This window comes from Grus americana, chromosome 4, assembly GCF_028858705.1.
Source record: "Grus americana isolate bGruAme1 chromosome 4, bGruAme1.mat, whole genome shotgun sequence".
NCBI classification, from domain to species: Eukaryota; Metazoa; Chordata; class Aves; order Gruiformes; family Gruidae; genus Grus; species Grus americana.
The window spans coordinates 49,602,134-49,616,824 of NC_072855.1; the positions used below are offsets into that span (position 1 = coordinate 49,602,134).

The following is a 14,691-nucleotide window of genomic DNA, read 5'->3' on the forward strand; positions in this document are numbered from 1 at the left end:
GGAAAAGATCACCAGTGCTCAGTTGGACAAGTTCCCTTGGGAAGACCCTGGTCTTCCCCAAGAAAGTGATGTGGCACAGCTCTTCCTGAGGCATGGAGGGTTACTCTCTAGCTGTGCAAATCATTTCTGAGTCTGAAGAGGGTCCAGAAGTATGTTACTGTGAGCACCAGGATGAGTGCGGCCAAGCCCCAGAGCTCACTTTTGAGCTCTGCACCAGGGTGAGATGTACAAGCTGCAGGGATCTCCTTTCCTGGCACCAAGGGAGGGAGCATGGAGTGACAAGTTGACAAGCAGAGTGCAATCCGGGGTGGCTGATACTGGGACACGTCAGCCCCTTGTAGCCACCTGCTCCTTCTCTTCCAGACTTCATGGTCCTTCCAGCCTGCTAGCTGTGGGTCAGTGAAGTGGTGTTTTCAGCCAGAGAGAAGTCCTTTGTCCCTGCTTTCCCCTAGGCCAGAGAAGGTCCGGGGCAGCTCAAAGTGCTCTACAGCACTGCCATGAACTGTTTCTTTTGAAGCTGTGCAGAGATCTAGCACAGAGGTGATGCTGCAGCATAGCAGTAAGATGCCCTGGACAAATCCTGCCACGCTGGCTGGTGTAACTTTGTCCCTTCTTCACTTTTGGCAGAGGTTTCCCAGTGCCACAACTCAACAATGTGGGGAGGGTGGGGGAGAAGTCAAGCTGGGAGAAATCAAGTCAGGAGAACTCAAGACTACCTTTCCCTGATTTAAAGCCAGCTCAGCCTCACGAGTCAGCAAAGCCTTGTCTATGTGCAGAAGAGCTGAATGGGCAGCAGAGGCTAGAATTAGTATATTGCTAAAAAAAAATAGCTACTGAGTTGTATTTCAAGGGAAGCAAGCTCTGGAAAGCCCTGACAGCCTTGCGATGCAGACAGGCCAGCACTGGACAGCAGGAAGAGCACGGTGACAGGGACACAGCTCTCCAGTAGGCTCTCGCAGCTCAGCCCCACTGTGCCCACCCCACTGAGCACGGTTCCTTGTGGCCAGGCCATAGACTTAAGAGACAGGACACAGAGCCCTACACCAAGCCCTCTCTGGAGAAGATCTTACAAGCCAGGACTAGGTCAGAGCCAAGAAACAGCCTTTGAAGAAAGGAGAAAACCCACCCAGGGAAGCCAGACACACTGCCTTGTATGCAGTACCAGCCAGCCAAGAGATAGGCATGTAGACACTCAGAACAACATGAAGGCAATCCCGTGCCAGTGCCAGAAGCCCTCCTTCTGCTTCAAACAGCCTCAGCCTGGCAGTGAGCCCTCACTGCTGATGAGAACTGGCACCCCCAGCCTCTTGTGTCCTCCAGCAGGACAAGGAGCAAAAAACACATGCCACGGACAAGAGAGGGACTTCCTCAAGCAGTGATGCAGATACAGCTTCTTTAGCTAAGGTTTGTTAGGGTGTTTGTGCTTGTTTGAGCCTGCTAGGCTCTCCCATGGGTTGAGCACTCTTCAGCTGCTTGCCTGTGCAACAGAGCACCCTGCTCCAACTGCTCCTCCCTGGAAAGAACCCCCATCTGCCCGCCCGGTCACTGCATCCTGAGAGAGACGGCAAGGCGCATCCTCCTCCAGCCCAGGGCCACTCTGCCAGACATGCTGGACACAACCGATCCTCTGACAGTGGAGTGCCCCAGCCCCCAAAGCTGGAGCAGGGGGAAGCTCCCAGGAGCAGGGGATGTCCCGCTGTGGGTGACCCTCTCCCTGGGGCGGTGAGGCTGTCAGAGCAACGAGGGAGCCAGCTATGAATGCCTCTGTTGTGCTGACCCAGCTGTCCCCGTGGCCAGCCGTGTAAAGAAGATTGTCGGCAGCTAGCACCCAGGTAGCTGTGACGCTTTCGTCAGTGCTGGCTTCCCAAGAGCAGCAAAACCCGGGCTGCTAAAGGGAAAAACATTTTTTAAGTTAATTGCACAGGGCCCCTGAAGCGACTCCCTGACACCCAGCAGCTGGAGCAGAGAGCCAGTTCACTGTCACTCTGCAGCACATCCTGGTCACCTGCCAGTGCCATGGGGGCCCCGTGGGGGCCCCAGGGACTGTGGTGCATGTTGCACGGAGACACCCCATCCTGCTCACAGCCCTGGGGCCTGCGGCGATGCCCCAGCCACTGGTGGCACCAGGGTCACTCTCAGCGGGTGCCCACAATGGATGGCCATGTGCCACCCACCCAAACTGGTCCAACAGAAACCACATGTCGCTACTGCCGCAAGGCAGGTGGGGGGGCCAGGCACCTCCTGCAGCCAGGGCCACCCTCCCTGCCCCTCAAGTGAGCAGCACCCATGGGCTGCCAGGCCTGGGACAGCACAGGCAAAAACGTGCTCCTTGTCCCTCACAGTGAAGGCTGAGGAAAGTGGCAGGGCTCGATGACACAGTCGCAGGCTGGGCTGTGCCCGTGCTCACCCCGCTATGGCCCCTCACTCTCCTCGGGGTAGGCCTTTGGGACAGCATGCCTGCAGCCAGGAGGGTCACATTGGTCACGTGCCAGTGGTCCGGCAGAGCTCATCCCTACTCCAGGGAGGGATAACATCTTCTCATTGACCTGTATACAAGTATTTGAGTCAGGACTTCCAAAACCAGGCAGCTTCAGCCTCAAGGTTCAGACCAGGACGGATTTCAGCAGGTGTTTTCCAGCCTCCCACCTCCCTGATTTGCTCTCTAGAAAATGCGTGGCCATCTGAATCTCTGGAAGGGCACTCGCTCCTCTTCACATCCCTCTGGCACTCCAGGAGCAGAGAGCGGATTTTTGTGTCTCCCCTAGCCTCTCACCAGCGCCGGAGCCCATGTTTTCCTGGGCTCACACATGTGATGCCCTGCCAGCTCTCTCCGCATGCTAGGGCACGCACTGCCTACAAGCAGTGGCAGCACTGCTGAAAAGCCTCCTGGCAAGGAACTGCACATATCAGCGCCTGGTTTAGTCACTTCAAAACAATCTGGTTAGTAAGAGGGAGAGGAGGGAGGAAGACTGTACCCCAGGCAGAGATTGCACATGGAAATACCGATGAGATGACACTGTTCTCTGAGACGTATTGGAACAACTGGAGGAGCAATAAAACACCGCAGTTTCCATCCACACGGCTGTATCCCATGGACAAAGAAAAGGCAGGGATCTTATTGGAAGTCACATCTGATTCCTATCTGTCTGGCCTGAATCAGTTCCGATGCTGAGGAGAGACAGGCTGAACCCTGCCCACTAAAACGGAAGGAAAATGCATGAAAGAGAGAGTGCAGCTGCAGCAGTTGCTGAGCCTGGGTGGGCAGCGGGCAGCCCTGCTCCCGCAACAAGGGCGGCAAGGAGCTGCCTCTGCCCACCTCCTCCTACTCTTCTGCCTGCCCAGGACATGATCTGAGCACTGTGTGCTGCTGGCTCTTGGGCTGCAGCTAGTGTTGCTGCTCTCCCGGGGAAAAAACTGATCAAAAGATCAATGATTTGGTCAGGTTCTTGTGTTTTGGGGTATCCAACAAAGGCAATTGTTAGCTGCACCCTGCAGAGCAACCCATCTTATATGCTATTCTGGGGCAAGTGGGGTTTGCTGGTAGAAATCTCATCTGATTAGCTGCAAGAGTTATCCTGTGAGTCAGTACTGGCTGGGTAGGAAACTCTTCTCTAACTGAACAGAAGCCAAAAAATTCTGTAAAGCCTTGTTTCCAGCCACATTTTTTGGGTTAGTAGCCAGAAAAACCCAGCACATCAGGAAAAAAAGCACTGGAAAACAAAACAGAAGATGGCTTTTGCAGTTTTCCTTTGCCTTAGTGTGTTCAAGGGGAGAAGGGAAGGTTTTGCTCCCTCTCTGACAATTGGGTTTGGGGAGGTGTCTCTGGAAAGCACACATATTTTTAACTCATATACTTGGAAAAAGAAAAAAAAAATCTCTGCTTAAAGCCCAGACAAGAGGTGCTGGTACTAAGCCTCATTTTCAGGAAGCAAAACATGGCAAAAGTCAGGAAAGACACGTGTGCAAAGGAGGCAGTGTGAACGAGTCAGAAAAGCTGAACTGTATCCCGTTCTCTGCTGATGGCTTGACAAGTTGCTTCCCCCCCCCATCTCTTCTTCATCTTTTTTCCATCCCATCTCCACACAGCTTTAGAGGGGCAACATTTGGGCCAGGATGGCCATGAGCTGTGTGTCCAATGCCCCCCACAAAGTGACTGCAGCCCACATGTTGCCACAGGGCAAGCACTGGAGGACATTCAAGCCTCTGCAAGAGGGGTCCAGGGGGAGTGGGATGCTCAACACAGGCCACAGCTACCAACTACTCGCTGCAATGCCACAGTATCATGCAAAATTGTCAAATGTACATTACAACAGCTGTATTTCTTTCCCTGCAGGGAGGAAAACTCTGTGATGGGCCTGGACGCACCCTGCATTTTGTTTTCATCTAACTCTCCTGACAAAGGAACATCCTCTGGGGACAAGATCTCCTCATACCAGGTGAGGTGTAAACTCCAGCAGTACTCTGACCCTCTCCCAGGAAACGTGACCTAAAAGATTTCAGGATGAGAAAAGCATTAGCATTTGCCAGCCAGATGTGGAAAGATTCATGATGTGACTTTTGCACTGTCACTGCAGGACTCCCAGCAGCTCTGAAGCCATTTCAGTGGCATGTCTCAGCCTGAAACACGTCGCTGCCAGCACTGCCAGTGCAAGTCTGGGCTGGGTTCACAGGCTAAGGGAAAAGGGTTTATTCCATATTAAAGACTTTCTCTCTATTGACAGTAATAAACAAGGGAAGAGAGGAGCCGATCCTGTTTCTGCGGGCTGGGTTACTCACATTTTGTGATGCTTGGGGCACATGTATGGAAGAAAATAAAGACAGTGTACAAACATAAGAAAATCTTTCTGGGCCAGACTGTCTTCCCATCTGTCCCATCTCCAAGGGTGGCCAAGAGGAGGTGCCAGGGCAGAGCACAGGCGTGGGGCAGGTAAGTAGCAATACCCAGCAGAGCTCCCCCAAGCACATGGCAATATGCAATTCAGGGTCTTTGCCTGGACCTCCCACACTGGGCTTGAAATCCAGGGCTGTGTCCTGCTGCAGGGGTCTGCCCCACCCCCCTTGAACGTACCCCAACCCCCCCAGCCACGGCTGCTGGAGCATTCGACACCTCTTCCAACCTGCTTCCCCCACCCATCGCTACCCATGCTCCTGTCGCTTAGCACCAGTGATAAACAGGACACATCCCCATGGCTGGGTGCCTGCCCAAGGCATGCAGGATCAAGTCTTCTCTCAAAAACCTCCTTTGGCAGCCACCGAACAGCACCACTTGCTTTATCAGGCAGCGAGGCTACTCCTGTAGCCAAAGCACTCTTGCTTGATCAATGTCATCCTGCTAGGAAAATTGGCACAGGTCTGCCTGCCCTTTGGCGCAGATCTCTTCGCAGTCCCCTTGCCTTGGCCCACGTCTCCCCCCACATTACAAGATCCCTCAATCTTCTGGACAGTTTTGGCTCATTGCTAAACATCTGGCAGATTTCTTACCTGGGTTTGTCCAGCCACTTCTCCAGCCAGCTCCACAGCTTTTTGCATCCAGTGCCAGTTTTCCTTTTGCTCTGGCAGATAATCTCAGCCATTGCAACCCATACTGTTTCTCATGAACCCTTTCTCCAGCCCCTCTGATTTACCAGCATCCCCTTCCAGCTGTCCGTGAGCTGAGAGGAGATCAGCTCCTCCCCACAGCACCCCACCCCACAAGGTGCCTCTTTTTAAGCTGCTGTCTAATGCTTCCAGCCCACCCCACTGGGACTGCAGGCTCCCAGGCCCTGTAATGGAGGAGAGCACATGTTTCTGGCAGGAGGGGATGCCCTGCCCTCCTGCCCAGCCCCAGCCCAGCTCCTGCCCTCCGCCTCTGAGGGCACTTGGGCTGCAGCAGCAGGTCAGACCCAGGACCGGCCCTGCCCCTGTACCCAGCCCGGCGGGATCACAGGGCTGACCAAAGCCACAGCAGAGTCAGGAACCTGAAACGTGGACAAATCATTTGCGGGGGACTCCAGTGAGATACGAAGCCAGCCCTGAACAGCGGCGCCCGCCGCCGTGCTCCACCAGCAAAGCCAGGAGCGGGGCTCCTCACAGCCCGGCCGAGGGGGCACCGGGGGGGGGGGGGGACGGTGCCGGGGCCCCCAGAAAGGCAGGCGGGCTCAGCTGGAGCGCAGATGAACGGCTGAGCGCAGTTTCCGCCGCCCCTGCTTCACCCTTCCCGGACCCCCGCAGGGAACAGTCCCCCCACGCAGGACCGCGTCCCTCGGCCCGGAGCGTGGCGGGACGGGCTCCGGCGGCTCCCGGTGCCACCCGTCCGGAGAGCCCCGCAGCGCGTACAACCATGCGTTGAGCCCTGCCAAGGAGAGTGGATGCCAAACCTGAATTACCAGCCCGGAGAGTGGCTGCGGATCCCGGGAGCTCCTGTGATTTGCGGCAGGTTTTTCAGGTCCCCGCCTGTCACACACACACACACACACGCACACGCAGATACTTAAGCAGTCACCCAGCGACCTGCGGGGTTCTTGTTTTACACACTTCTGGTCCCTGCCAGCTCCAGGTAAGCGCAGGCTTTGAGCTGGGGGTGCTGGGGTGCATTTGCAGTTGGGGTTGCGGGGGGGTGGAGGGAGGAGCTGACCTGCGCTCACTGATGCTGGGGAGGTTGGAGCAGCACCCAGCAGGGCTGTGGTGGGAAAGCCTCATGCCTGGGATAGGGAGAGGGGCATGCAGGCAGGCAGAGACCCCAGGTGGGGGTACCACGGGGACCTGCCTCTGCTTCAGCAGCTGCCGTGCTCTTGTTTGCTTTGTTGCTATCCGATATTATCTTCTAAAAGGCAGAATGGGTAGTTTACAGGATGCATGACAGGTGGTTTTTCCTTATTTATGGCAGGGTCTGGTTTATTTTTAAAGCCTCCGTCCCACCTTATCCTGTGCGCCATGCCGGCTGATGTTATCCACAGCCACCCCACAGCAGGAGGCTGAGCAAAGCTGGGGACAGGACATGGCTCTGCAGCAGAGCAAGGGAGGGCAGGAGGGCTCTTTTGCATTGAGAACTGCTATTTTGATCTCTGCAGTAGCAGGAAATAGCTGCAAGCTAAAACCAGACCCAGATGCCTCCACTTGCATCCCAGCCCTGACAGTGGGAGAGCACTGGGGAAGGGGTCAAGAAACCCAGCTGGGGCTATGGGGCCCCATCAGCTGGGCAGGAGCTCCTGCTCAGACAGTTTTCCATGGGCTTCGGGTGCAGTAAATCATTAGAACGCTGCGCAGCCAGCCAGCTATTGTATCTGCCGTTCAAAAAAGCAAAGCTGAGCAAACAGAGATCATGTCTTTTCTGGAAAAGTGGCTGCTTTCTGCCAGGATAGTAAATGCTGACTGCACTAGCAGTGCTGGGCAGGCATGCTGGGAAACAGAGGGATGTCTTCTCCCGTTGCAGGCCAGAGCTGGGAGCCCTGCTAGTAACCCAAGGGTGTCCCTGGGGAGCTCGTTGCAACCACAGGACACAGGCAGAATAATTGCGGAGGGAGGTCTATCTCCACCCCGTTGCTCCTAGCTCACATCTAGGTCAGGTCACTCAGGGCCTTGTCTAGCTGATTTTTAGCTATCACCAAGGACGGAGGTGCCCCCATCTCTCTGCTCCCTGTCCCTGTGTTGGATGCCCCCTGATATGAAGATATTTTTCCCAATATCTAATAAGACTTTCTCTTGCTGCAACTTGCATCCATCAGCCATTGCTTTTTGTCCACTCACTCCAAAATGGCCCTGGAGGTGCATTTAAATGCCCCGTCAGCCACAACGAGAGCAGCAGGTGCTGTCTGCACAGCCTCCGTGCACGCAGTGATGCTGGCTGGAGCCGCCTGCAGCCCGGGCAACCAATAAACCCCTTGCAGACTTCAGCTGGTGGCTGCTCTCACATTGCTCCACCTAAACCCAAGACAGTCGGAGCTAAGAGCGTGAACTCCCCAGGGCTCTTTAGCTTGACGCGTAGGACAGAGCAGGTGTCGCTGGTGCTGTGGTTTCACTGTGACAGCGCATCTGGCATTGTCATTTCTGCCTGGGTGACTAACCCCCCACCCTGTGCCACCCAGGGCAGGGAGCAGCCGGCATGGCGCAGCTCACAGGGCCAAGTGACGGCCACAGCCCCCCAGCCTTTTGGAAAGCAGAATAGGTAGTTCACATCCTTTGCACTGAAAAAGCCATTTTTTTCCCCAATGCCTGCAAAAATTTAGGCAGAAAACAACCAGTGAGCAGTGGTGCTTTTCAGCAGCTGAGCAAAGCAGTTGTGATTCTCTGTATTTCTGCCAGGCTTAAAGAAATGTAAGCAAGAAAATCACCTCTCCTATGCAGCCTGAAGGCTCCATTTCAATGGCGGGTGGGTGAGTAGTGGTCCAGATATGGCCAATCAGGACATTTAGGAACTCCTGGTGCCCACAAATCCTCTCATATACCCCCAACTTTTAGCACCCAAGAGGTGCCAAGCATTGGGTGCCACACACTGCATAGGGCCACGGGGCTCCTGAAAACCTCCAGGGCTCAGTGGAGCAGTGTGGAGAGACCTGCACAGCCCTCCAGGACCCCCAGGGTGTTGACCTTTCCCTGAAAGCCATCCCACAGCCTTGAGAGGTAGGAACTGTTCCCCCTCCAGAGCAGGGGTGCAAGGGAGACAAGGAAAAACCATCAGGCATCACGTCCTGCGTGCTGCGACGCCCTGAGCTGCCAGCAGGTAGAAAATACCGTGTCCTACGGGGAAATGCCTCAGGAACTTGGAGATTATCAGAAACAGAAACTGCTGTGAAGATGAAACATGAAAGTTGAAGCGCGTGTTCCCTATGCAAATCAATGCACACACATTAACGTACATGAACGCAGCAGGCTGCAAATGATGATTTATAAACCGCCAGGACCTGTTGCTGCTGGTGGCCCAGGCTAGATGCCTGATCCGGAGGTGATGAGGAGCCCTGTGGTGCCTGGGCTTCCTAGGAGAAGGGCAAGTGGCTGGGAGTTGGCGTGGGATGCTGATCAAGGAGGGGAGGAAGGACTTGTGGCCTGAGCCTGGCCTCATCTGCAGTTTGACCTCATGGAGAGCCCGGCAGCCACAGTGCTGGAGAGCAGCACCTCAAGTCCAGGGGATCTCCTTCTGCCTCTGCATCATTTCTGGAGGTCTCCAAATGCCTGAGGTAGCCCCAAAGGGCCTCCAGCCATGTAGGCAGCATTCACCTGGCCCCCACCAGCTCACACGCACAAGGGACTGAACTTTGCCCCCTTCCTATATGGCCACCTCTGAACTGAGCTGATGCCAGGAAAGCCCAGGCAGCCGCACACCTGTGGCTGCAACGCTCTGCAGGCAAGGCCAGCTCGGCTTGCAGCACCTGGGGTTAAAGATGGTCTTTTCCGCAGTCCATCCAGGGTGGTGGATGATGCCGTCTACCAGAACACTCCATCACGCTCAGAGGTGCTCCAGCCTTACACAACCGCTGTGCTACAATCAGTATTTACCAAGTGACTCAATCAGAGTGGGCTGTTTCACAACCAGCCCTGCTCTATTTATAAGCCCCTACTCAAATACCAAAGGATCCTTTTTTTTTTAGTCAAAGCAACCTCCTGCAGACAAGGCTCAGTGGGCCCTTTGCTTTTTGAGGTAAAGCTCGAAGAGGATCTCTCAAGCCTCTCATCAGTAGGAGGGCTGGCTCTGCAAGCTGCAAGGCAGTTTTGGAGCCGAGCCCCATCCCAGCAGTGCTGTCAGCGAGTGAGAGCCCTGGGGCATTCAGTACCACCCAGGGTACCAAGTGGGTTAAGGTGAGTTTTCCATCAACCAGGAAAGCAGTTGGGTTTAAAGCTACACAGTAGGGATGCAGCCTGGGTTGCATCCCAGAGCCGAAGGGAAGGAGAAGCTGGACTGCGGGTGGAGGCAGGGCAGGTCTGCAGCCGAGGAAGGGAGTGGACGGCCCAGAAAAGTCCCACGGTGGGCCAAGAGCTCCTGGCAGCACTGGAGAGCCAGCAACACCAACCGGCCTGCCTGACAGAGATGGGCCAGGCAACTCGGACAGCATGAGAGCAGATCAAGAAAGACCACATTTTTGCACCCAGCTCCTCCCCTGCCAACACCCCCCAGCTTGGTTTCAGAAACACCGAGATGATTCAGTATCAAGGGACTTCTGCATGTTTGGTGGGGGCAACGCCTCGTGTTGTAGTTGACCGAATTGGCAGGCTTGACCCTCTGCCACGCGGGAGCAAACTTGGAGCCCTGCAGAAGAGAGGCGTGGGACTTACCGAGGTGTACTTACTAGTTTTACTTGTGCTCTTGTGCCAAGTCATGCAAAGCACAAGTGTGACAAACATTACTCTGGAGGAGAACGTGGGCTCCTTGCTTCTGCCATTGCCAGGAGCAGCTGGCACTGATCAGAGCCAAAGGCACTGAGTGCTTGGGCAACAGACATGCATGGGTACTGTTTTCCAAGGACTGACCCTTCACTTATACAACAAAACCCAAACAAACAGTTCAGCCACACTCAGGAACAACATGACTAACTGTTTATGCCTATACTTGATAACATTAAATGTTAGTAAAAACAAAGCAGCTCACCTGCTCATCGCCAGCTTTGTGTGATGTCTGGCTATGCTGCTAGGACGAGGACTAGGACACTGAGGGAAAATGGGGTGATTTCTGGGTCCAAGCCCACGGTCCCAAAAGATTCTGCATCCTCTGGTTTGTGATTCTCCTGCACAAACTTGCCTGGTGGCTGGAAAGAAGAAAAAAAACAACAAAAAAAACCCACTAGGCTAGATGCCAGATAACTGTTCCCTCACCCAGAGGATAAATAATGTTTTTTAATTAATGTCTTTAAATTAACCCCCCCAACTTGCCCGTTGCTGTGACATCACTCCCAAGTGACGCCCAGGCCTAAATATGACTGTAAACAGGAATCGTCCCCACGGGAGTCACACTGGCTATAAATACAGCAACAGGGGAGTGCTGAGCAGAGGACAGGCTGCAGTTTCCTGCCGGCTAAGGATGGTGAGGCAGCTAAGCTGGGTGCTGTTGGCGTGCAGTTGCCACAGTGGGGAAACTGAGGCAGGAGTTTCTGGGGGGGCTGGGGCTTCCTGCTGAGCTCCCCGGCATGCCTTTGGGAAGGGGGTTGTGCCCTGCCACGGCCAGAGGCCACTGGAGAGGGGGGAGCTGGTGGGGATGGGGATGGCAAATCTGGGGCTCAGGAAGTGTGGCCCCACTGGCTGCTCCCAGCTTGGGCAATGATGCCAGCCCCTCTCCACAGTGCCTGGCCCCATAGCCCTGCCCCAGGAGGAGATGGCCACAGAGAAGCCAGTGACTCCCACTGAGGAGCAGCTGGAGATCCTGGAGTATAACTTCTGCAAGGTGAACAAGCATCCTGACCCCACCACGCTGTGCCTCATCGCGGCTGAGACCGGGCTGTCCGAGGAGCAAACCCTGGTGAGTGTGCACCTCTTGCCCCTGCCTTGGCACCAGCCCTGCTCCCCCTGCATGCTTCTGTGCTCCCCCTGCATCCCCTGCCTGTCCTGTCCCTGGCTGTCATACCCCCTGCACCCTTCTGTCTCCCCACATGCTTCTTACTGTACCCCTCTCTGCCCTGTATGCCCTACTTACACTCTCTGCACCCCACATACTCCTTACTGCACCCCACACTGCACCCACAAGTCTTCTCTGCACCTCTGCAACTGCCAGTGCACCTCCAACCTCACACTGCACCCACAGAGCTGTACTGCACCACTGCACTTCCCTGTACCCCACATCCTCCCTGCACCCCACATGTCCCTGCCCCTGCATCCCCAAAGCCCCTTCCCCTGTAATCGCAGCCCCTTCGTCCCACAGCCGTGGTCTCCTGCACAGCAGCTCTGTGTCCCACTGGGATCCTTGCACACCCCCTGCCTGGGAGCCCCATCCCCAGCCTGGGCTTGGAGACCAGGCTAGTGCCTCCCGCAGCCCGAACAAGGACACATGCCGAGGGTCACTGGCTGACTGTGGAGCCCTCAATACACAACCCATGCATGCTGTCCTTTCCTTTCAACCCATTTCTGATAGTCCTGGGTGCCCGAACCACTGCTGGCTTTATGGTCTGAAGAAACTACAGTCATTTTAAAACAGATACAGGATAGATGCAACTCCTGCAGATGTGCTATGGGACATGCTCAGGCTGAGCACACTCCTCCTCACCACAATTAGCTAGTTCAGCATCCACAAATCCAGGTGCAGGCAAGTCTGTCAGCCTCTCCAGGAGACACAGAGGCCTCCAAATGTCCATCCACAGGGACAGGCTGCCACTGTCTGGGACTTCCACTGAGCCCTGTGGTCCATCTGGCTACCTGCAGGCTACCCTGGGCTTCAGAAGCAAACGGCTCCTTCCCAATTCCTTCAGGTTGCAGTGCAGCCATTTTTGATGCGGGTGTTTTATAAGCTACTAGACCCATAGCAGCATTGCTGGGCATAGAAAAGAAATCCAGCCCGCTGAAAAGTTAGCAGCATTTTGCAGAGAGCTGCTAAGCCTGGCTCTCTGTGAGCAAAGCCAAAGGGATCGGAGAGCTGAGCAGCCAGTGCCAGCGTTTAGCCTGTCCCAGGGAAGGATGCTGGTACAACATCCATTGCACGGATAGTCCTTGGCCGCCGTGGAAAAGGAGACCCCTCTACTGTGCTTTGGTGGCAGGCGGGTACCACATTGCACTGCTTGTTTGAGGCAGCAAGAAGGCAGTACCCCTGAAATACCTTTTCCTCCTTAGAAATGGCACTGCTCTGTTGGGTTTTTTTTCCTAAAGCAAGTTGTAAACACAGGCCATATATGCCCAGGACACCTCTGGAGATGTCTTAAAATCTTCCCTGACAGACATCTTTTTCCACAAATCCAGGCTGCTCCTAGAGATCTGGAGATGAAGGTCATATTAGGGACAGAATCGAGACTGGGATGGGGAGCTGCAAAGTGCCTGCATTGCGTCTGACACAGAGAATCATCACTCCTGACATCTGGAGTGCTTTATTGGCTAGATATAGCAGCTATTTTAATAAAAAATTTAGTAAAAATGAAATACAAAGAGGTACTGAGTCAACAGGAGACAATGGTTTAGGATAGGAAGTGAAATTTTTGGGAGGAGGCTCAGCAGGCAATCATCTGACTGGATGTGGTCCAAGGCAGTGCTAGTGCGAGAGCCGCTTGTAGAGAGCACCGTGGTTGTATCGTTACGGACCACAATAGCTTCAAAAATAGCCATGAACAAATATAGCAACAAAATGAGCAGCAACAAAGCAAATCAAAGGCACATTCCCAAACAAAAGGCTGAGCTGTGCTTCCGGCACACATGAGTTATATCTCACTTCTTATGGAGGTAGTGAGGCTTTATCCAGCTGCATTTTATCTAACATTTGAAACTGCGGCTGTGTTGAAGTGGCATCAGCAGCTCAGGGAGTTGGCTTAGAGATGCTAAGTTACTACAAAATAATGTAGTCATGCATATTGCTTGAAGACTAAGATAATTTTTAACCATTTTTTAAATCAATTTGTTCTTAAATCTGCTGAGAGCCACCATGTTGTCCCTCTCATCCTTTCTGAAGCATGTCAGCTTTTGATTCCTGTTATTTTTGGGCCTGCAGTGATTGTTTCACTGCTCCAGCCATTTAAACAGACACCATCCAGCAACTCCTTAGCCAATCTCTTACTCTGTCTGCAAGAAAAACCTGGACTCACAGCAATAAAACAAGGACTCACCCATGCTGTCAAGGTCTGAAGTGAGCAAGAGAAATGAGTTTGAAATAGGAGCACGCATAGGTAACAAGACCGTTCCGTGAGGAAGGGCTGTCCTGCTGCCTGTACTGCTGGGAACAGTGCAGCACCTTGCTAGAAGATAGCAGTGCCGCGAGTCTCCTCTTCTGCTCTCACATGCTGACCACATCTGCACCTTTAGCAAAGGGTTTGCTCAGCCCACTGCACTCACTCTTTTTTTTTTTTTTCCCCTCCAGAAATGGTTCAAGCAGCGCCTGGCAGAGTGGAGGAAGTCTGAGGGGCTGCCCTCAGAAAGCGGGTCTGTCAGGGACTAGAGGATGCTGCTCCGATCCCTGTGCCTGCTGTAAAGGATGGTGAAGCTCTTCAGAGTGGGTTTCATTGGGGTTCTCCTGTTGCAATATGTTTTGAGATACAAAGCAATACCCTGCTATTTAATATAAGTTTTATTTAAAGTGTACATAACCAGGAAAAAAATATTTTATATATATATGTGTATACAGCTTCTGGTAGCTGCATAATCTGTCTAATGATTCCCACCCATTAACAGTGGCTGCACAGGGCAAGGCAATCTTGTGTCCTTGTCCCAGGCTTGCAGAAAAGCTGCCATGAACAGTTCAAACATAGAAGGGGGGGGGGGAGATTTCTTTCCCTTATCACCCCCAGAGGCAAATTATGAGTGCTAGCTTTAATGCACCGATCATCCAGAGAGGAGGGCACCTGGAAAACCAGATGTGTTGTTCGGGTGATCTTGGTTAGCTTGAGATGCCTGAGTCAGCTCTTAATACTGGCAAACTGAGTGCCCTCAAATGCATTTCCCACATTTCTGTTAAAGGTCACCAAAGGGAAAGAACTGGTCTTTTTTTTTTTTAATGTATTAATAAAAACCCAAAGTTTTTTGATGAGAGGAGCTGTGTTATGTTCCTGCTTGTGCTCCCCTCCTCAGTGGCAGGAGGCAGACTGCTCTGGGAGGGCA

The 14,691-nt window shown here is 53.8% G+C and overlaps 1 protein-coding gene across 3 annotated transcripts; it reads left to right on the top strand.

Moving 5' to 3' along the window:
- The first annotated feature begins 6,462 nt into the window (after positions 1-6,462).
- On the top strand, positions 6,463-14,614 carry HOPX (HOP homeobox). 3 transcript variants are annotated; one of them, XM_054825123.1, is made up of 3 exons: positions 6,463-6,535; positions 11,247-11,422; positions 13,955-14,614. In XM_054825123.1, the coding sequence occupies exons 2-3, from the start codon at positions 11,279-11,281 to the stop codon at positions 14,030-14,032; spliced, it is 222 nt and encodes a 73-aa protein (XP_054681098.1). In that variant the 5' UTR covers positions 6,463-6,535; positions 11,247-11,278; the 3' UTR covers positions 14,033-14,614. The 3 variants fall into 3 exon arrangements, with proteins under 3 accessions (XP_054681098.1, XP_054681100.1, XP_054681099.1); XM_054825125.1 differs by lacking the exon at positions 6,463-6,535 and adding an exon at positions 9,636-9,771; XM_054825124.1 differs by lacking the exon at positions 6,463-6,535 and adding an exon at positions 10,939-10,990.
- The last annotated feature ends 77 nt before the right edge of the window (positions 14,615-14,691 follow it).